At 43.5% G+C, this 22737-nt stretch overlaps 1 protein-coding gene across 1 annotated transcript in view; it reads right to left on the bottom strand.

Moving 5' to 3' along the window:
- Positions 1-392: 392 nt before the first annotated feature.
- PARP1 (poly (ADP-ribose) polymerase 1) overlaps positions 393-22737 on the bottom strand; it is a 46492-nt gene continuing 24147 nt past the window's right edge. The window contains exons 9-23 of the mRNA XM_006871128.1: positions 21721-21861; positions 20605-20847; positions 20259-20327; positions 19873-20005; positions 18129-18324; positions 13190-13318; positions 10032-10115; positions 8535-8657; positions 7930-8058; positions 6522-6620; positions 5971-6123; positions 2193-2320; positions 1378-1439; positions 840-954; positions 393-474 (exon numbers count right to left, since the gene is read on the bottom strand). Coding sequence (XP_006871190.1) covers positions 393-474; positions 840-954; positions 1378-1439; positions 2193-2320; positions 5971-6123; positions 6522-6620; positions 7930-8058; positions 8535-8657; positions 10032-10115; positions 13190-13318; positions 18129-18324; positions 19873-20005; positions 20259-20327; positions 20605-20847; positions 21721-21861 — 1886 coding nt within the window. The remainder of the gene's footprint in view (positions 475-839; positions 955-1377; positions 1440-2192; positions 2321-5970; positions 6124-6521; positions 6621-7929; positions 8059-8534; positions 8658-10031; positions 10116-13189; positions 13319-18128; positions 18325-19872; positions 20006-20258; positions 20328-20604; positions 20848-21720; positions 21862-22737) is intronic.

The following is a 22737-nucleotide window of genomic DNA, read 5'->3' as shown; positions in this document are numbered from 1 at the left end:
CAAAACTAAAGGTAAACACTTAAACAAAAAAGGGGGTGAACATACATTTTTCTCCTGGGGAAACCATCAAAGCAGACATTCGAATGTGGACTTCCTATAGGACTCGTTTTATAAAAAAGCAAAAACCAAACCTCTCCCCAGCCTTTCCTCTATTGTCAGTGTTGTGCCTGGAAGGAAAAAGCAAATCCCCAAACCTGCCCACCCCCCAAACCCAAAACAAAACAAAAACCACAAAACAAGGGATTGGAAAAGTTGGGGAAAACCTTTTAACATGTGACCATTTCTTTATATAAAACTAGCTGAGGTTTCTTGACTGGTAAGGTGACAGGTAAGTAGCACAAGGCGAACCCACATCAGAGTCACTGGTGTGTGGCTCAGACGTGTCTCGTAATTCACCATAGCGATGTCTTAAAATTGAATTTCAGTTTTAGCAGATACTTCAGATTTACCTGAGCAATATCATAGACAATATATCTGGAGGGGAAGCAGGTCAAGGAGCAAACTGTTTCACAGTAAAGCATTCACACGCCACCCTGGCTCAGTGGTACCAACACCCCAGCACAGGCAAAGCTCCTCCTATCTGGCAGGCTGCTCAGTGCTAACCTGAGAGCTACTAGGATGTGCTTAAGACCAAACTTTCCCAGATGCTGGCCTTCCCAGGCTTTTACAAGGCAGATAAAACTTTGGAAAATCAAGGGAAACCATATCCTGTATGTCTTAGTCAAGGGGCAATATAGGTCTCTCACCCAGGGCACAGGAATGATAGCTTCTCATCTTTCCCAGCTAAACCGACCACAGATAAGCTCACGAATACTCACAGCACATTCATAAAAGGATACTCGTTATACAGTAGACAGGTGTCGTTAATACCAGATGAAATCCCTGTCCCGAGAGGAACCTCAACACCATCCAAAGTAATACTAGCTGAAGGGTCAGGGGTAGTTTTGCCCAAACCTACAAACAGAAGGTAGAAATATGAAGAACTGTGAAAGCAATGAGAAAAGAATAGCAGTTCACTAACTTAGGGAACACATTTCATAATCTGGAGCAGAATTCTAAGGCAGTCAGAGGCCCTAACTCATCATGTGCAATCCAGAATGCTCCAGGTGCCACCATGTCACGAAAAGTTCCCCCACTGCTGGCAGGAGTTAAGAGTGGAGTCAAAGTTCAAAGCTGACGCACCTGGTAACGGTGCACACACCGAGATTCCCCTCTGTTATCTGTCAACCTAGCTGCAGCCGCCACCACAGATTGAGACTGTTTATAATGAATGTCAAGCTGCTCAACCTCAGAGAAGCCTTTGTGGAAAAGGGCCCACCCCTCCCTGTGCAGTCCAGGGTGCCCTGGGCTGTAGCAGCAGCTGGTGAAATACATTACCTTTGACACTGTGCTTGCCCTTGGGTAACTTGCTGATATGTGAAGCATGCTTTAGTTCATACCTATTCAAGAGAACGACAGTCTCAAAAGACACTCTTAAGGAAAATGGGCTCTTATGTCAACAGAACCAAGTAATGGGAGAAGACGGGGTGAATAGAGAACCCATCCAGATGCACTGTTTTGAGCTTCCACTCAGCTTCAGAGACTGAGGTGAAGTTATTTCAGAACAGTTTGTGCCGAATCATTACTACCGTGGGGTCCTTTGCAAGGAAAGGTGATGTTTGGAGCAGGTGCAGCACACTGCTCTGCAGCCACGTGTCCACCCATAAGCAGCCTTGGACCTCTGGTCTGCTGCACATAAATAATCCTGCTCTTTTTGGTTATAGCTGACAGGACCAAAGAAGACACCTGATCTAAACTGGGCCAACTGGATTTTCTGTGGGGTAAAATTGGAACTAGGACTATGATTTCAGTTATACTGGGTTGACCCAGAAAATATACAAACATCTGGGGGGCCATGGGGTGGCCATCCCTTAAGCAAATCACTAGCTAGTTCACAAAATGAGTACACAATGTCTGATTCTGGTCCTGTTTGGTTCCTCAGGCCTGGCCATCTTCCTGTCCCTGGGTCTTGTGTGGCATTCTCCCTTATTCAGTGAACTTGAACTGGATCTGCTATTTACCAAGAGTCTTAACTGACAGGTTTGGAACCTATAGCAGGGAATGTCTATGGTCACGTCTCAGCTAAGAAAGCTTCTCCTTCCTTCAGCCCACTCCATTCATACCCATCAAGGCCCAGAGCCTGATATACTCACATATTTCCAAGAGCAACTTCTCCCAACAGGATTAATCCTATTGGGTCTCCCTGAGATGTGTGGCAGTAGTTGGCACTCTTGGAGACCATGTCGGCGAAATAGATCCCTTTACCAAACATGTAGCCTGTCTGGAGGGTTGGAAAACAGACCATTGAAAACCTTTAAGTAGGAAGTTAGTAGCAGCCATTATTTGAGTATCTTCATGGACTAAAAATAAAATGGAATGCTTGTACATCAATATTCTACACATTGTTGTTAAGTGCTGTTAAGTCAGATCCAACTCATTGTGACCCTGTATAGGGTTTTCCAAGGAGCAGCTGGTGGGTTTGAACCGCCAACCTTGTGGTTAGCAGCCCAGTGCTCATCCTATGGCGTCACACCAGAACTCCACATTAGTGAGTTGAAATAGATTGGTACTGGTTGGTGCTCTATAGCCAGAATGACAAATTGAAGAGGAATGGCATTGCATTCATTGTCAAAAAGAACATTTCAAAACCTGTCTTTAAGTACAATGCTGCCAGTGACAGGATAATATCCACACAGCCACAAGATACACCAGGTAATAGGACTGTTATTCAAATTTACACACCAACCACTAATCCAAAGATGATGAAAGGTTCTTACCAATTTCTGCAATCTGAAATTGATCAAACATACATCTTTTTTCCCAACAACATAAACAGTGAGTACATGTTGACCTTGCCAGATGAAATGCACAAGAATCAAACTGACTACATCTTTGCTAGGAGCTAATGGAGAAGCTCGATATCATCAGTCTGAACAACTCGGGGACCAACTCTGGCATAGACCACCAATTGCTAATATGCAAGTTCATGCTGACGCTGAAGAAAATTAAGACCAGCAAAGATCTCACCTGAATTAAACAACATCTTGTGAACAGATTTGATGCATTTAACTCTAATGACTGAAGACCAAACGAGTTGTGGGTTGACATCAAGGAACTCATACGTGAAAAAAAGCAAAACCTTATTAAAAAGACAAAAATGGATGTCAGAAGAGACTCTGAAACTTGATCTTGAATGTAGAGAGAAGTTAAAGCGACTGGAAGAATGAAGACGAGTTGAACACAGAATTTCAAAGGGCAGTTTGAAGAAAGTAAAGTATTATAATGACATTTGCAAAGATGAGTTAGAAAACCAAAAGGAAGAACATGCTCCACATTTCTTTTTAAAAAAATTTTTAAGTTAAGTTTTCTACGATTTTGTAATAATACTATGGTTCTGAGTCATAGTGATCCTATATAGACTTTCCAAGGAGAAGCTGGAGAGTTTGAATGTGTGGTGCTGTGGGTTAATGCGTCAGACTGCAAAGTCGTTTGAAGTGCAAGATTGGCAGTTCAAACTCACCAGCTGCTCCTTGGAAATCCTATACGGATTGCTATGGGTCGTAATCGACTCAATGGCACTTAAAAACACCACCTTGTGATTCAAAGAGCTCTGGTAACAAGCTGTGCTGCTAATCTCATGGTTAGCAGTTTGAAACTACCAGCTGTTCCTTGGGAGTAAGATGAGGCTTTCTTCTCCCGTAGAGATTTACAGCCTTGGAAACTCTACGTAGGGTCTCTATGAATTGGAACTGACTCCACAGCACATAACTACCACCTTGTGGGCTGGTGTTTATCCTATAGTGCCAAACCAAGACTCCTCAACCATTATTAGAGGTAGCATATGATAAAGAGTCATGGATATGGAGAAAAATGTTCAAGATGCTCTAAAGGCACTGGCCGAAAATAAGACTCCAGAAACTGACCAATACTAATTGAGATGTCTGAACAAACAGATGCTAACACCAGAAGTGCGCACTCTTTTATTTCAAGAAATTTGGAACAGCTATCTTGCACTTGAAGAGACCCGTATTTGTAGCCATTACAAAAAAACCCCCCAAAAACAACCCCCAACAGAATATGGAAATTATTGAACAATATCATATGCAAATAAAATGTTGATTATAATTTAAAAGTTACATCAGTACACTGACAGGGAACTAACCAGAAATTTTCTACGAATTCAGAAAAAGATGTGGTATGAGAGATGTCATTAGCGATATCAGATGATCTTGGTTGAAAGATGTACACCTGTGTTTTACTGACTATGTAAAGGCATTAGGTTGTATAGATTATGACATATTACTGGATCTTTTTGAAGAATGGAAATTCTAGAACACATCATTATGATCACGTGGAACCTTTACATAAACCAAGAGGCAGTCTTTCAAATAGAACAAGGGGATACGGAGTGGTTTAAAATCAGGAAAGCTATGTGTCAGTGTGGTATCCTTTCACCATACTTATCCAATATGTGTGCTGAGCAAATGGCGCAAAAACTATACTAAATGAAGAAGAATGTGGCATTCAGGGCTGGAGGAAGACTCATTAACAATCTGCAATACACAGATGACACAACGTTACTTGCTGAAAGCGAAGAAGACTGGAAATAATTATTGATGAAGATCAAAGACAACAGCCTTCAATATGGATTACACCTCAACATAAAAATTCCCACAAATGGGCCAATAAACATCATGGAAAATGGAGAAGAGACTGAAGTTGTCAAGGATTTCATTGATAACAGCCAAGAAAGGACTAAGGTGCATGTGAAAGTCAGACAGTGAATAAGCAAGATGGAAGAATTGATGCCTTTGAGTTATGTTGTGGTCAAGAATATTGAAGAAACCATATACCACCAGAAGGAACAAATCTATCTCTGAAGTACAGCCAGCATGGCTCCTTAGAAGCATGGACATTTGAGATTTTGTCTCACATACTTGCACATGCTTTTAGGAGAAACCAGTCCCTGGAGATGGCCAAAGGGTCAATGAGAAAGATGAAGACCTTTAACAAGAGGAATTGACATAGTGGCTCCAACAAAAGGCTGAAACCTATCAACAACTATGAAGATGGGGAAACGAACACATGGGGCTGTTATAAAGATTAAATAAGATAATGCATGTTACTTACATTACTGCCTAGCATATGTAAGTATCCACTAAATGTTGGCTATTATTTTTACAAGGTTCAAATAGGTTGGATGATTTGCCTGAGTTACACACACTCAGCACTTCCAACCAAACTCACTGCCATCAAGTCAATTCCGACTCCCAGCAAACCTTTGGAGGCTTTCCGAGACTGTTAATCTTTATGGGAACAAAAAGCCTCATCTTTCTCCTATGAAGCAAATAGTAGGTTTGAACTACCAATATTGCAGTTAGGAGTCCAGTGCTTATCCTACAGTGCCACCAGGGCCTAGGACAATCACTAAACCTCTGTGTCTCACTTTTTACAACTTACAATGAGAAGCTTGAAAGACTACCAGTAAGTTCCTTTCCAGCTGTTCACTTCTGCGATCCAGCAGTGACCTAACAATCAATCCCTCATGCCTGGGGAACATTCATTCTGGTATTTTACTGATGAAGAGACTCCTGGAAGGAAGTGGTAGAGTGAGGTCTGAACTCAGCCTGGTCTTGGGCCAAAGTCATTCTTTCCACATCACTACAGCCTGTCACAATTTGACAGCAGGCCTGGACTCTACTTCTTCTGTTCCAGGAATTATTTTAAATAAATGCACAGCTGTGCCGTCAACAAAATGAGAGTCAGGAGAAAGAAGGGGAAGGTACTTACCTTCAGGACCTAGGAAAGCCTGGCTGGCAACTGTTACCTTCCAGCCACAGCTGAGCCAACACTGCATATAAGGCACGTATAGGCCACACATAAATATCAATTTCTTTATGGAGAAAACAGTAGAGATGTGCAGGAACATACCACAGGCGCTTCTGGAGGGGCAATCCGGAGACCCTGAGATAGGATCCCAGCAAAGTTGGTGGTCCTGGAGCCGTGCCATAGCAGCCTGCGGTTGTGAAGCTGCCTGAAGGGCTTGTAGCGCTGGTTCTCCCCTTCACGCTCTATCTTAAAGATCTGCGATGGGAGAAAGACAAAAGAAGTCATGTTTTGATCCTGTTGGCGGGAAGGCCTGATAAGACTACAGAACTAGTCTGTGGGTGTATGTAACGTTTTCATCCGGCTGGGATGGAGTGACATGACACCTCCAAGTCCCATCAGTAGAGACTAGCTGTTAAAATTAATATTTTCTGATTCTAAAACTGCTAGGTTTCAGGAAAGGAAATGTCCTTTTAAATAATAAGAAGTTACCCTAAAATTATCTTAAGACCACTAATTTTTCTGCTCAAGAGACAAATGAGTCACTTCCTCAGGCTATTTAAAGCAGAGGAAACAGTTCTATCCACCCTGGCCCAGGTTGGGGGTGTGAGCAGGGAAGCTGGCAGAACTTCAGAGGTGTGGGGAGGAGCTCTCACATCAATGACTTCCAAGTCATAAGCATTGTGTGTGGTCGCATGAGTGTTCTTAACATACTTCCTGATGATCTCGGCTTCTTCAGAATCTCTGTCAATCACCTAGAAGAAAGGCAGTTCAGGGTTAGTGCACATGTGATCCATGGAAAGCTGGTGGTAGGTCAATACAACGTTCTTAGGTGGAAGTCCTGAAATCACCACACGGCAGACACAAGGCCCTCTCAGTTCCTTCTTGTCTTCAACGAGAAATATGGGGTTCAATCACTGTGAACGCTGCATGGATTAAAGGCAATAGTCTAGTGTATCCAGTGGGAAGCCAGAAGACATCACACACCTTAGACTGTTCCCTTCAAAATGTGTTCTCAGGATCAACTATAGGAACTTTGAGGAGAGGGTGAATGCTCATGCATTTCTGAATCATTAGTCACATACTGTGCCAGACTCAGGGCATATGACCAGCAACCATTGTCAAATAATTCAAATTAGTTTATGCTAAGTAAACATGAGTATATATGGAAGATTCAAGGTATGTTCTTACTCATTCTAACTTCACAAAATCTAGGAATCCTAGTCTTCCTCACTGCCTCCGAATTAGAAGGCTTCAGAATTTTAAAGAGAGAAAATAATAACCGCTTTAGAGCCTCAGAGTGGTGCAAATGGCTAATGTGCTCAGACGCTAACCAAAAAGTTAGTGGTTTGAGTCCACCCCAGAGGTGCCTTGAAGAAAGGCCTGAAATATCCATGGGAAAAGCCAGTCATTGAAACTTCTATGCAGCATGGTTATACTGACATACATGGGGCCACTATGAGTCAAAGTCAACTCACTGGCAACTAATCTCTACATTGGTGGTAGTGGGAGAGAGCAGGGGTACAGCTAAGTTTTTCTAAAGTCTCATACCAAGCTGAGAATCCTGGTATGGCACTGTGGGTTAATGCACTGGACTGCAAAATTGGTTTGAACTGCAATGGCGGTTCAAGCTCACCAGCTGCTCCTTGGAAACCTTATTATACAGGGTTGCTATGGGTGGGAATCGACTTCACAGCACTTAACACTTAACAACAACATACCAAACTGAGGCTCTGGCTTGGGAGACTGCTTTGCAAACAGGTGCATTATTTATAGGTAAAAAAATGCCTTGAAGTTCACAAAGAACCATCAAATAAGCCACTGAGTCGACTCTGACTCACAGTGATCCTGTATAGGGTTTCTGAGAGCAGTTGGTGGGTTTGAACTGCCGACCTTGTAGTTACCTGGCCAGTGCTGATCCTACAGCGCCACACCAGGGAACTTATTAGAAAGGCAAAACCTTGGGTCACAGCAATTTGTGTCGTAACAAGCACTCCAGTGATCTGGGAACCATCGCTCTTGTGATAAGTGGTTAAGATGCTTTAGAAAGGGCTGCTGTGTTACCTTCATCTCTGTTTTGAGCTTCTCATAGTTAACATCGATGGGGTCCTTACTGCTATCATCAGACCCACCCCTGAGCAGACTGTAGGCCACCTCGATGTCCAGCAGGTTGTCCAACATTTCTACCTTGGCCTGGAGGAGTTACAGACAGACTTAGGTTAAATACCAAGAAGAGGGAGAAAAGACTTGCTCAGATGTGATCCAGAAAATCCACATGTAGACAGCGCCCAACAGATGCTGAGGGAGGGCCTTCCTGGTTAGTAAGGAACAGTGGTTGTTCACAAAGGACACTCAAATGGAATGCTAATGAGGGCTTGCCCTGATGGGAGAGGTGGAGGGCAAAGGGCTAAGATAAGAACCTCCTTTCTTGCACACGCTGATGGCAATTAACGACCTACACTACACACTGAAGACAAAGCGGCCAGGAGGTATCATTTTATGAGGTAGGAAGGAGAAATACGCTATCAGAAGGAAGATATTCGGTCTCCAACAGCTTTCCCCCCAGAATGACGTACAAGGACAGGGATTGCATCATGGGGCAGGAGCAAAGGAGGAACCTCTCTGACTGGCACACCTGTGGCTGCCTGCTAAGCCCCGATGTGGTATACCTGTACACTGTCTGCATTGTTTAGCAGTGGAGGTTTCTTCATCCCAAAGTCATGGGGGATCAGGGTATAGAAGCGATTTGAGAGATCCAGGATCTGGGAATCGCTGCTGCTCTGGGATAATGCCTGGTGGGGAGGGAGGGAAGAGAAAGAACTGTAGCAGCAGCAGCTCTGAACCCCCAACTCTTTCCTAGAAAATGAACGTTACAGCCGAGTCCAGAATGAGCCAGGAAGCCAAGGACAAGTACCAGACACCACACCTGAGAAGGGGTAGTCTCCATCTTCAACTGTGCAGCTTCACACACAATGGGCTTCCCTGCTCATTTCATTTGTACAGAACACTGTGTCATTACAAAAAAGCAAAGCAAACCAAACCACTATGCAAAATGTTAACTGGAGAATCTAGCTGGAAGATTCATGAGGATTTTCTGTACAATTCTTTCAACTTTCCTTATGTTTGAACATTTTTTGTAATAAAATGAGATAAACCCCAGTGCTGTAACATTTGGTTACGTCCTCTTCATCCACTGACCTTTATCTCAGAGGCAGGGTAACCATGTTTTGCTGAACTCTCTGCCACAGGCTTCTAAGGGCTCTGTGTGCAGTAGGTGCTCAGACTGCTGGAGTATCTCCTAGGTGCCCAGAGGATGTTAATATCAAAAGCTAAGTCTACCTCTCACTATGCTACAACATAGACACCACCAAGAGGTTTAGTTTACTGCAGTTTGCTCTGTGAAATGAGTAAGGATTCTGCCTGGAAAAAAGTTGTCCAGCTGATGAAAGCCTTTCTAGCTCTCAGCCAATGGGCAACAAGGACAGAGGTCACTGCTCAGGGCCATTCCTCCAGCACCAGTAGAAAGATGCACTTTCTGGTCCTCATTCATCCTGAGGGATTTCTGTCTGCTACAAGCTGCACTTCACCCCACATACAAGCAAGATTCTGTGGCCTTCCAAGACAGGCCTGTGATGCTCGAAGACTGTGAAGTTGGTGTGTGCACGTGGAACTGACTCTACAGCTATAACAAGGAGATAGACACAATAAAATCAGCCTATCTTTTGAGGTTGCTATTATTGGGTGCTATGTAACAGACTCTGATGCAAAGCGACCACACGTGGCAGAGTCAAACTGTCCCACAGGGTTTCCTAGGCTAAAAGCAGACTACCAGATCTTTCTCTCATGAAGCTACTGGGTGGGTCTGAATGAACTACCAAACTTTGGTTAGCAGATGAGAGTTTAACTGTTGACAACAACAGCTCCCTATTATGAAGCAGGAGAGCCAAACGCTTCAACAAGCTTTTGAAAGTGTTTATTAGATATCTATTAGTTTTCTGATGACGCAAGAGGCAAAAACCTGTTATCTGTTGGATTGAAGATTCTAAATCCTAAGAAGTGTGGTTTAACACTTTTTGTTGCTTGGGGATGCTTGCCCAGAGAGGAGCCACTGGGTAGTTGCTGGCCATTTTCCCCTGTAGCCCACAAAAGGCCAGCCCCTTGCTTACCTGTTGGACCTCGCTGAGGATAGAGTATGCTGCCTGGATCTGCCTTTTGCTCAGCTTCCCCAGGGGCATCTTCTGAAGGTCAATCTGGAAAGAGAAGAGACTTCCTCTTTGAAGCTGGCATCATGCAGTGTGATGAGGGGAGTACTGGACTGGGACTTGGGCCTCTCAGGCCCCGGAATGAAGCAGTAGGAAGCCTGCCTTGTCATCTTGGGAGGGCTTAGTGACCCACTTTCACAGTTAGCAGCCCAGTCTCATTGCACATGTAGAGAGGATGCTCACTCACTTCACTTACAGCTGGGACAAGCTAGTCCCTTCCCCTACACTCAGTTTGAAATTACCTAGCACTTCTGAAAAAAGATACAGCATAATTCCTATCCAAGGCAAGGAAATGGGTCAGTCAATCATGGCTCTCCATCTAAGGGGATACTCAGGGGACATTCTCTGGGGTTCCATCCTCCCTGGGTTCCAGGCCAGAAAACAAGAACTGTAAAGGGGTGAAAATTACTTCTAAAGGATGCATATCTGAGCATGTGTGGTCAATTTCAAATCAATGAAGTCTCTTTCAAACTAGTCAACCAAGACTTAAACACTTCTTCTGATAATACTTCCATTGTTGGAAATACCTTGGAAACTGTCAATAGAGGCTGCATGCTACAGTGGACAAAGCATGAGGTCTGCAGCCAGTGGCCTGGCCACCAGTCAACTAATGGCACATCCACTGAACCCTGGGTTTCTATTTGCAAAACGGGGCCACCTTCCTCCAAAGAGCTCCCAGAGTCCCACTCTCTTTTGTGAGTGATTCTTTGGTGCTCACTTGGCCACTTCTGTGCTCAAACTTCTGTTTGCCAGTGGATCCCCTGCTCTGCATTGCACTGTGAGACATTCCCACTAAATCCCCCGAGTTCCCTGGTCCAAAGCCATCCCATATATTGAATCACTGTATCTCATGCATTGCCTGGAATGAAGATGGAGTCAAACAAGCATATGAAAAGTACTGAGAAGGCACCAATCAAGGACTAGTGATTATTACTCTAGTTAAAACCACAGGCTGAGTCACACGCCTCCCAATCCTCTAAATGTTGGCTATTATTTTACAAGGTATCAGAAACTCTCCATCCCAAGGGCAGATCTTATTCTGGAAAGAACTAAGCAGCTAGAGTTAAATCTAGGGAAGAAGGTGGATGGGTCTACTTTTGACCAAGAATGGGACACAATGGAACAGCAGAGGGATTTCAGTGTGGATTCTAAACTGGCTCTGGAAGTAACCCTACAGAAGGAACTCCAAAACAGGTTTTTCATCCACAACAGTATGAGCACAATAAGAGGAGAAACTCCAAAGGGAGCCTCATTGCCAGAGTTTATAACTCTGATGTTTATTTAAAAAAGAATGACCTAAGTGCACTGTGTAAAATGCATGCACCATTCACAGGATGAAAGAATAACTAACTTACCACAAACCACCTGACTCCTGGAAAAGCAGCTCTGGGCATGAGCAGCCTCCCCAATAGTAACCCTGGCCCTTCTATTCCTGCTAATTACCTGAGTGAAACAATGTAAAAATGTCCCTTCCACAGAAAAAAACCAGGGTCTGAGAGTAACTGAAAACTTCTTTGAATGGTAGATAAATGAAAGCATTGAAGATGTTTCATTTAAATCATTAATCTAATGGAGATTCTCTTTTTCCTCTTAACCACATGGTGCCCATATATTGGTGAGCCCGCCTCAGAGTCCATTCACAAGTCATGCTATGTAAATAAGCTCTGGCCATTGTCAAGTCTGGTAGGTACCATCTAGGCTATAACAACACTATGTTCTCTAACAATGAACTCAACTCCTGATAGGGGCTCTGAGCCAAGTGTCTATGGGGATGGAGGAAGAGGAAGCTGAGTGGCCGCTAGGAAGTGGGTGGGAAGCAGCAGGACCATAAGCAACTCCACAGAGAAGGGGCAGAATGGACAAGGCTGGTCAGCATCCTCGCTGGGTTCTTAGAAACCCAGGACAAGTGAAATCAGCAACCCGCCTCAGCTGCTTGCCTTCTGGAGCAGCCAGAAGCTTGTTGACTCAGAGACTGGGGCAGAGGGAAGCCCATTTGCAGAGGCATACAATCTAGTCACAAGCAGAGGCCACCACATGTACACCTCTGAGGTGCTGCCAGACAGTAGGCAGATGCTAAGGAGCACTGGGCACCTCTTCAGGGCCAGAGCTCTGATGCCACAAACAGCAAGAGCACAGCCCCTGTGCTCTCATCTCCCAGAGGAAATGCAGAGACGAGGTGACTTGGTCAACAGCCCTTGCTTTTCTGCCTTGGGCAGGAACATGACCAATCCAACAACCTTCACCCTGTCCCTGCCACCTTTTTCTTAGGAACAACTGGCAATCGATGATGTGATGAAGCAAGCGGCAGAGCATTCTGTGCTTGTCAGTGCTGGTGGCAGTTTTCTCTCACTGCACATGGGCTGAACCTGGACGCCCCCCAGGCAAGTCCAGTTGAGTCATGGAAGAATCACGTCTACATATCATGTACATGGTGACAAGGAGGGTGCAGGGGGGCTGGGGGCTCAGGGTGGCTCTCAACAACACACCACCAAATGATCCCCGGCAAAAGAACATCTGTAGTGGATAGAAATTGCGGCGCCCAAAAAATAGGTGAACTTGCTTGGAAATAGCGTCTTTGAAGATGTTATTTGTTAACATAAGGCCAGTAATAAGGTCTTAATCTCACATGACTGTAAAAGAGTAGGAGAGACACGGAAGGAAGGAAGGATGGCTGTGTGGAGTTGCATTGACAAGCTAAGGAATACCAGGGGCTACCAGAAGCTTATTGGAGAGGCAAGAAAGGCTCTGCCTCGAGAAACTCCCCAGGGAACAGGGCCTGGCTAAGACATTAATTGGGATTTCTAACCTCCAGAATGGACAGAGAGTAAATTTAAGATCCACAGCCACTAAGCACGTGGTATTTTGTTACAGCAGCCTTAGGAAATTAATATGAGGCCTACCCTACACTCAGGATTTAGCTAAGGTTGAAGACTAGGTGGGAGGAGCTGGCATCCAGAATAAAGAAACAAGAAAACAAGAAAAGCTGCAGAGCTCTTCACTGGCCTGCAGCAGTGAAACCATGGTCTGCAGCAAACACAGATAATATACTAATGTGCAATGACCTCATACTCCACCATGGCCTTCTTCATACTTTCCACATCAAAGATCATCTTAATGAGGTCCTGAACCGGCTTGGGAAGCTTGGACTTGGTGCCAGGGTTTACCGTAAGCTTCTTCACTGCCTCTTCATCCTTTAGGGGGAAAGATCATCAGTTAGAGAGACCCAGTTCTTAAAAATCTTATAAAGTACAACCCCAGCCTCACTGGGGCTTGGGCTGCAGGTAAAGGTAGGATGGAGCACTACCAGCAAAAATGGCTGGGTTAACCCAGAGCGTCCAGGTGGTGGTTCCATGGAGGAACAGGTATCTGGATGTATACTGACCAGACACCTCCCATGCATCTATTACCCTCGGCTGCCTGTCTCCGAATCTAGCAGTCACTGCAGCATGCAGCTCTGCATGGCTCTTGAGTGCCTCACCACCTACTTCGAACAACCTGGAAGGACTGGGGAACTGTGAGAGTGAACCTTAGACTAGTGGTACACAGACCAATGGATGAATTCTGCCCTCTTTCTCATACACTTCCTTGCCCAATGGTTGGTCATAAACGCATTTATACAGCCTTTTTGAGAGTCTCAGAGATCACACTATCAGTCCTGACTACTGCTAGACAGCCTGAGGGCATCAAAGTGCATCCTAGCACTACCTCTTTCATCTAACTTCTCACTTCCAAGACCATCACTCCAGCTGCCTAATAAACTAGCAACACTCAAGTCAATGTCATCTGGAGAATCCAGGCTGAGCCAACACCATGGTACTGAAAATGCCTGTCCGTCACTGTGCTCCTAGCAGCTAATGAAGTGTCATGATGGTACCAGAAATTGGCGGTAACACTGGACTTTGCTGTGCTATGGCTGTGGGTGTTACTATCATAACTCTTCAAGTGGAAATACTGTGTTTTAAATGTACTCTTTACACTCAGGGTCTAATTACTGCCGAGCAAACCAATGGTAAAGTCACTGTTTCAATCAGGGATGCCCACGAAATCATTTGGTCTGGCCCTGCCAGGCAACCGCAGTTCCAGCCTTCATGTTGCTTTTGCTGTTGTTAAGTGCCATCAAGATGGTAGGGGTGAGTTATTTGTTTGACCAAATATAGCAGGCTAATTTTTACATTTTGTATGGCTCGTGAATGATGTCATAAACTTTGGCAGAAAAAGGTTCCCTAACCCTGGTTCCAGCTGGTAGTTTCAAACCGCTGACCTTAAGGTCAGCCACTCCGCGGGAGAAAGATGAGGCTTTCTACTCCCGTAAAGATTTACACCCTCGGAAACCCTGTACAGGGTCGCTATGGGTCGGAACCGACTCGACGGCACTTAACAACAACAACAACCCTGTGCCTCAGTAAATCCACTTTTAATGGGAATAGAAACAATCAGAGCCGTTGAACAACAAATGTAGTTAAGTCTTGTTATTTGCATTAGTTAGTTCTTCTAATCCCCCCCGCCACCCCACCGTGCTGAGTGAGATCATATTGAACCACTACTCAAGGGGAAATACAGAGCTAGTCTCCAGTAAGCCTCTAATCACATTTTCTTCAACTGATCAATACATACCCTTATTCTGTGTGGGTTTCTGTTTAAAAACATCCAATTTAAAATACACTGTTAACTTATTAGCATTAAATTCACAGCCAACAACACTCTACTTCATACCTGAATAAGCTTATCGAACACATGTACATTTTCTCTAAGGCTCAGAACACTGAATAACACTGCAGCACTGCAACGGGGCCATTTTAAATAGTGACAACACGAACAAAAAATGTGAGACAGAAAAATAAAACAAAAATGTGAAAAACCTATTTAGCAATAAACAGCACAAAGGATATTTTGTAGTGTGAGAACTAAAATAGAAGGCAAAGTGTATCCCTTATTTGACCTTAGCTGGGAACATGAGCATCAGGCAACTCAAATTTGCTGCTGTTGTGTGCATGCCCATGAAAGCCCCAATGAGTACTAAGTCTAGAGCTGCAAACAAATGTTAGCAATTAAGAAACTTCACAAATATGGAGACTGTACTGCAGGCAGACCAGTCTTACGATAACAAATACCTAGATGTAATGTAAGTGTCTAAAGGGGACTGGGTGGGCAGGAGTGGTTTTGATAAATAAGACTAAGATAATAAGACATCAGACTAAAGATGGAATTCTATGCAATCTTAAAAAAATGATGCTGTAGATCAATATATTTTAACACAGCAGCCACTAGTCACACATGGCTATTGATGTTTTGAAATGTGGCCAGTCTGAATTGAGATGTGCTGTGTCAAACACATAGCAGATTTCAAAAACTTAATACAAAGAAGGTAAAAATCTCTCACAATTTTTGTTAGTATTGAGTACACATTCTAGTGATTTGTTTTGGGAGATGATGGATTAAATACACCACGAAAATTAATTCTATTTCTTTTTACATTTTAAATTGTGTTGTTAAAAGAACTAAAATTACATGTGTGGGTCACGTTATAACATTCTGTTTAAGAGTGCTGCTCTAGAAGACATGGGCAAAGTTGTTATTAGGTGCCGCTGAGTTCGTTCAGGCTTTATGCAAAATGGAATGAAACACTGCCCTGTTCTGCACCATCCTCACAATCCTGAATGTAGAGAAGCTAAAGCAAATGGAAAAAATGAAATAAAAGAGCTGAACAAAAAATTTCAAAGGGAAGCTGGAGTAGACAAAATAAAGTAGTACAAGAAAATGTACAAAGACCTGGAATTAGAAAATGAAAAGTGAGGAACATGCTAGGCATTTCTTAAGCTAAGAACTGAAGGGAAAATAAATAAATAAATAAATAAATCAAGCCTTTGGTTGCAATAGAATAATAGAGGAAGCATCAAAAGATGGAACAGTGAGTCACTGTACTAAAATGAACTGGTCAACATTAAACTATTTCAGGAGGTATGATCAAGAAGTGATGCTATTCAGTCCAAGTTGCACTGAACGCATTAGTTAAAAAAACAAGGTTGCAAGAACTGATGAAGTATCGTATGAAATGTTTTAACAAGTCGATTCTCCACAGAAAGCACTCACCAGTCTATACGAAGAAATCTGGAAGACACCTACCTAGCCCACTGACTAGAAGAGACCCATATATTTCCAACGACCCAAGAATGTGGAAATTATTGAACAATGATCATTAATATCACATGTAAATAAAATTTAGAAGATAATTTAAAAATGATTGCAACAGCCTATGGATGGAGCACTACCGGAAACTCAAGTTGGATTCAAAAGAGGATTCAAATAAGGGGTACTGCTGGTGCCAGATGGATCCGGGCTAAAAGCACAGACTATCAGAAAGACGTTTACTTTTGTTGTTTAGAAGGCTGACTATGCAGAGGCTTTCAACTGTGTGGCTCACAACAAACTATGGCTAATATTGTGAAGAATCGGAATTCCAGAACACTTAACGGTACTCAGGCAGGACCGGTACACAGAAGAAGAAGCAGTTGTGTGAATAAAACATGAGGCTACAGAGTGGCTTAAAATCAGGAAAAGTACATAGGGTTGTTTTATCTTTTCACCATATTTATTTGATCTGTATGCTAAGCAAATAATATTGAGAAGCTGAACTGTAGGACTGGAGAAAGACTCATTAACAAGATTCGATATACAGATGACACAACCTTCTTTGCTGGAACTAAAGAGAACTTGATCACATTTCCTGAGGAGGATCTAAGACTACAGCCTTCAGTATGGATTATAACTCCATGCAAACAGAATAAAAATCCCCACAACTGGACCAATAGTTGTCCATAATAAATGGGAGAAAATGTCATAATAAATGGAGAAAAATGTCATAATAAATGGAGAAAAAAAATCAAAGTTGTCAAAGATTCCACATTACTTGGATCCACACACAACACTCATGGAAGCAGCAGTCAAGAAACAATCGATGTACTGCATTAGGCAAACACGCTGCACATGACCTTTGTAAATTGTTAAAGAGCAAAGATGTCACTTTGAGGACTATTTTTAATTGCCTCATATGCACACGTAAGTTGGATAATGAAAAAAAGAGGACCATACAATGAATGCATTTGAAGTGTGGTGCTGGCAAAGAATATTGAAAGTACCATGGACTGCCAGAAGAACAAACAAATCTGTCTTGGAAGATGTATAGCCAAAAGCTTTTAGAACAAAGGATAGCAAGACTGTCTCATGTAGTCTGGACGTATTATCAGGTCAGACTAGTCCCAGAAAAGGACACTGTGTTTGGTAAAGTAGAGGGTCAGTGAAGAAGAGGAAGACCCACATGAGATGGCCTGACACAGAGGCTGCAACAATGGTCTCAAACGTAACAACTGCGAGGATGACGCAGGAACAGGCAATTTTTCGTTATGTTGTGCACAGGGCTGCTCAACTAGACAGCACCAAACAACAATGATCTGAATATGGTTTTTTCTTTTATTCTTTTCATATGGTATATTACTATAATTGAACCATCCTTGTATGTTGTGAAGTTGGTTCCTACCTGCAGCAATCCTGTATAGGGTTTCCGAGCAGCGACTGGTGAGCTTTAACCGCCGACTTGGTGGTTCAAACTGACTTTGAAATCCAGCGCATTAACTCACAGCACCACACCAGGACTCCTACACCTGGTATAAATTCCACTTGGTCTTGATGTATAATCTTTTTTCTGCTGATAATTTAGTTTGTTCGTATTCTGTTTAGGGCTTTTGTGTTTATATTCTTAAGAGACTGGGTTCTGTGTTGTCTTATCTGCTTTTGGTACCAAGGTAAAACTGGTTTCAAAGAATGAGTTGGGAAGCATTCCTTCCTCTTCTATTGTTTGAGAAGAATTTGTGAAGGATTAGTGTCAGTTCTTTAAATGTTTTACAGAATTCACTAGTGACACCATCTAGTCTATCCTGTGGTTTTCAGAGACTAAAGTATCCCTTCCTCTACTAGATCTAGGTGGTGTAAGAGCATGGTGATTACCTGGCCATAGTCAATCTCCAGAGGGTAGAATTTTTTGGGGTACTTTGTGAAGTTCTTGGAGTGCCAGGCATTCCCAGTTTTTTCTTCATATAATTTCATAAAGTGCTCAATGGCATCTTCCTTTGACGGCATCTGCTCCAGTTTGTTACTCCCAATGACTGTGCCCACACGGCCCCAGGACCTGAATATCCAGTATCTATTGGGAGTGGGAGGAAGGGAAGAGAAAAGATCAGATAACATATGTGTAGTTCTGTTGATCACACTTTAGTATTCATTTCTCTTCCCTGCCATTCCCGCCTGGAATGAGGTGAGGAAGAATTTCAAATATGCAAAACTGAGGGCAATGGAGCAATGATGACACATAACAACAAAAGGAACCTGTATTACAAAATGCTGTTAAGTGCTGTCGAGTCAGTTCCAACGCATAAAGACCCTGTTAAAGGGTTTCTGATGCTATAAATCTTTACGGGAACAGACAGCTTCATCTCTCTCCTGTGGACCGGCTGGTGGGCTTCGACTGCTAATCTTGTGGTTCACAGTCTAGTGGCTTATCCTACAGAGCCACCGCTCTCCCATGTATTATAATAAAGGATCTTTATTTTATTTATTAGCCTGAGGTTCACAAAAAGCTTGAAATAATTAAACAGTACCTTTTCAAATCATACCAGCAAAGAACAGGCAAGCCCTGATCTGACAGGCAATTTGAGAATAATGTAGGCTTATAGAGTTTTGTATACTCATTTCTCTCTCCAAAGAAATAGAGCAAGTATAATTTGGAAGTTGTGTGTTCAAGGAGACGGAATGAAATGTAGTCTAAAAACAATAATCAGGCCAGGGGCAGCACAGCAGGGCTAGGCACTCAGAGACCAGGCTATAACCATGGGTTTCCATCTCAAACCCTAGGGTGCTGTGCTTATCTTTGGGTGAGTTAATTTTTATTAGTGGCAGCAATGAAACATTTTTTTACATTAACATTAATTATGGATATACGATAAACCCAAGTATAAGATAAATATACATTTTAAAAAAAGATTAACCCCAAGATTTCAAAGAAAATTTGGGGTTTCTTGCTTTTCTAGGCTTGAACTGGGAGCCATTTGCCTAATAATTGAGCACTATTAGGATTCTAAGACTACATATATAACTTACAGGAGGCACATGCAGGTTTATAACATATATATATTGCTATAGGATAAGCACTGAACTGCTAACCCCAAGGTCACAGTTCAAATTTCCCAGTTGCTCCTTGTGAACCATATACAGAGTGGCTATCAGATGGAATTGACTTGCCTGCACTTAACAACAAACAATAATACACATAAGCACAGTTTGCTCTGTAAGATAAGCACTGGGCTGTCAATCACAAGCCACTCGGTAGGATAAAGGTGAGGCTTTCTGCTCCTGTAAATATTTATAGCCTTGGGAACCCTATATAGAGTTGCTGAGTTACAACCAATCAATGGCACTTAACAACACACACACACACATATATATATAATAAAACAGCTGAGAGAATAAGTAACACATTAGATACCTGTAAAGATTGGGCAGAATGATGGTAATGCTACTCAGGGTTCAAGAGCTCCCCCTGACTCTCTAACTAAAGACCCAATGCTACTCTTGTTCTTTGTGATTTGGCTTAATTCTCCATTTACATGTTTTAATTAGGCTGTTAGCATAATGCTAAATACTTGAGGAAATGTTTGTACTTTTTATGAGACACATTCCCCTTCCCAGAACACACCTGCTTTCTTTATCGTCCTCCAAAAGTTGTAGCTTGTAATAGGAGTTGGTTCCTTTGACGATGTCCACCAGACCTAGGGTGGCACTGAAGACCTTCCCGCCTTTCTCCAGGACATGTGCAGAATGTTCAAGACCTGCCATGGATGCAAAGCTGCTAGTTTTCTCTATGCAGGACCAGTACTCTCAGGGAGGAGGAGGAGGTCTTTAGCCCTCTGGGTTCTCATCTGCCTGGATATACTAACACCACATGCGCTTTGGAACTGTGGAGGCTGTGAGGAGGCACCAACTCACTCCCCAGCATGCAGTGGGTGTGAAGCACCCACACTCCTCAGCACTCCTCACTGGTGTGAGAGCAGCTGCTCTGCTCATGGTCCTCTGCTCACTTACCAGAATCAGGATCCACAGCTGCTCCTCCTTTAAGAGTCAATTTCATTCTCTTTTCAGATTTATTGACACCTTTGACAAGGACAGAAAACAAAGTTACAAAAACATTAATAAGGCCAAGTGAGTGTTCTCCACTTTCATTGCTCAGCAATATGGCATCTGTGTGTAACTTCCCCATGTCCCTGAAGTGTTCATCATTCTGTATTCCAGTGGAAACAGAACTGAGAAAACTGGTCTGGGCAGTATCCCAGAGCATATTTCAGGGGTGTGAAGAGAAAGGTTCTAGGCAACAACCTGGCCTGGCTGGGCAAGACACACACCTGCATCAGAATGGCTAAAGGGCCCTTACCTTCCTCTTTGATGGGGGTCTTGCTCTTCTTAGGAAGTGTGGCCCCTGACTTTGCCCTTGGGGCTGCAGCTTCATCAGGCTCTGCCTTCACCTCAGCACCCCAGGGGGACAATATGTGCACTGAGAACAACTCCTGAAGGCTCTTGTTGGAGCCTGAGACATCCTGGAGGAAATCCTCAGACACAACACGAATGTTGGCTTCTTTTATTTCCTCCATCTTCTTTGTCATCTTCTCCACCTCCTCTGTTCAAATAGTGGAGTGGAGGGGTAGAGGAGAGAGGAGAGGAGATGAGAGGAGAGACCAAAGAGTAGTTTACAATGAAACTGAAATCTCAAATTACTAGTTATATTGATTGAGTACTTTCAAACCCTAAGAGAGTCCCTGGGTGGTGTAAAGAGTATTATAGGCTGGCAATTGAATGGCTAGTGATTTGAGTCCACCAAGAGGCACCTTGAAAGAAAGATCTGGTGATCTATTTCAGAAAAATCAATCACTGAAAACTCTATGGTGCACAGTTCTAACATACATGGGGTTGACATGAATTGGACTAAACTTGATGGCAATCAGCATTGATTATTTTCTATATCCTTATGCACAGCTCTCCTTTCCTGCCAAATCTAATGCTTATGTAAGTTTTTTAATTCTAACAATTGTCCCCACTATGCAAGATGCGCAGGATGCCAAACTAATTCCACAGACTGAGAGACGTTAGTAGGCATTACAAGGAAAAAGGAGCCTGATGTCACAAACACATGTGGCCCAATGTTATCAGCATAATGAAGCTGCAAACAAACCTGTTTAACCCAGCAATTTCCAAACATACTTGAGTTGTGGACTTTTGGCTGTTAGCCTACTAAAATCTTGGGGAACAGAGCTGGGCACTGAGAATATACTTTTCGGTGTTATTTGGGGACATAGCATATGTATGGAAATACACTAGGGTGCAGACAGCAAAGTAAAAGCACAATGGTTTCCCTTCATAACAAACCTGAACGGTGATGAGATAAGTGCCGCCTATGTGTGAGAAACTGCAATAGGGGCTCTTCCTAATTTCCTCTTCACCACAATCCATGAGGCAGACAGCACCTCAGTATGACACAGAGGCTGATACTTACTCTTGGTGCTGATGCACACGGAGGCCTTGTTAGCTGTCCCTGTCAGTTTTCCCCCGAGCTTCTCGATCATGGCCTTCATTTCCTCCTTGTTCCGGGAGAGCTTCCCCAAAGTCAGGATCTTCATGTTGGACAACGGCTTACCTGGGATGGAAGACAGAGCCATCAGGCAGGACCAACTCTGGAGCTGCTGCCAGGGACGCAAAGGGCAGGCAGCCCCTAGGAGAAGCTGGGACAGAAAGGTTGCCTGTGCCTGACGGAGGTACAGGGTTTGTGGAGGGACTCAGCATTCTGCTCATGAGTTTCTCCTTAGGGAATTGTTGTGTTGTTTAGTACCATCGAGTTGGTTCCTACCCATAGCAACCCTGTATAGGGTTTCTGAGGAGCAGCTGGTGAGCTTGAACCACTGATCTTGAAGTTCAAATGGCTTTGCAGTCTGGTGCATTAACCCACAGTGCCACACCAGGAATAGCCCTTGAAAAATAGGTGTGAAGGGGCACAGGGAAGCAGAGGCTGTGAGGACATGAAACTGCCAACTGAGAGCTTGTAAAGACTCCTCCATAGAAAGAGCACCCATCCGAGAGGGAAACCACACTGCTCTACTCCCAGGTCAGCATTGATGGCCATGGACTTGGACAAAGATGGTAACTATGGATCTGCTTCATGGGGCAAATTATGAAGCTGCATTTGGGGAAGAGGCCCAAGAAGCTGCAGGCAGGGGGATGCAAACATGATATCACAAGGACTCCAAATCCTTTCTGTTATTCTCTTCCTACCCTGCATTTGGAGTCCTGGTGTTTTGCTGTGGGCTAATGCATCAGGCTGCAAAGTTGTTTGAACTGTAAGGTCGGTGGTTCAAGCTCACCAGCTGCTCCTTGGAAACCTTATACAGGGTCACTACGGGTTGGAATCGACACGGCGGCACTTAACAACAACAAACCTGCATTTAAGGAGCTCTGGTAGCAGTAATGGTTATGAGTCAGGCTGCTAATCTCAAGGTCAGCAGTTCCAAACTACCAG

This window comes from Chrysochloris asiatica, unplaced genomic scaffold (assembly GCF_000296735.1).
Source record: "Chrysochloris asiatica unplaced genomic scaffold, ChrAsi1.0 scaffold00161, whole genome shotgun sequence".
Taxonomy (NCBI): domain Eukaryota; kingdom Metazoa; phylum Chordata; class Mammalia; order Afrosoricida; family Chrysochloridae; genus Chrysochloris; species Chrysochloris asiatica.
Note: the sequence above shows the minus strand (reverse complement) of the source record. Positions and strands in the feature narration are given on the sequence as shown.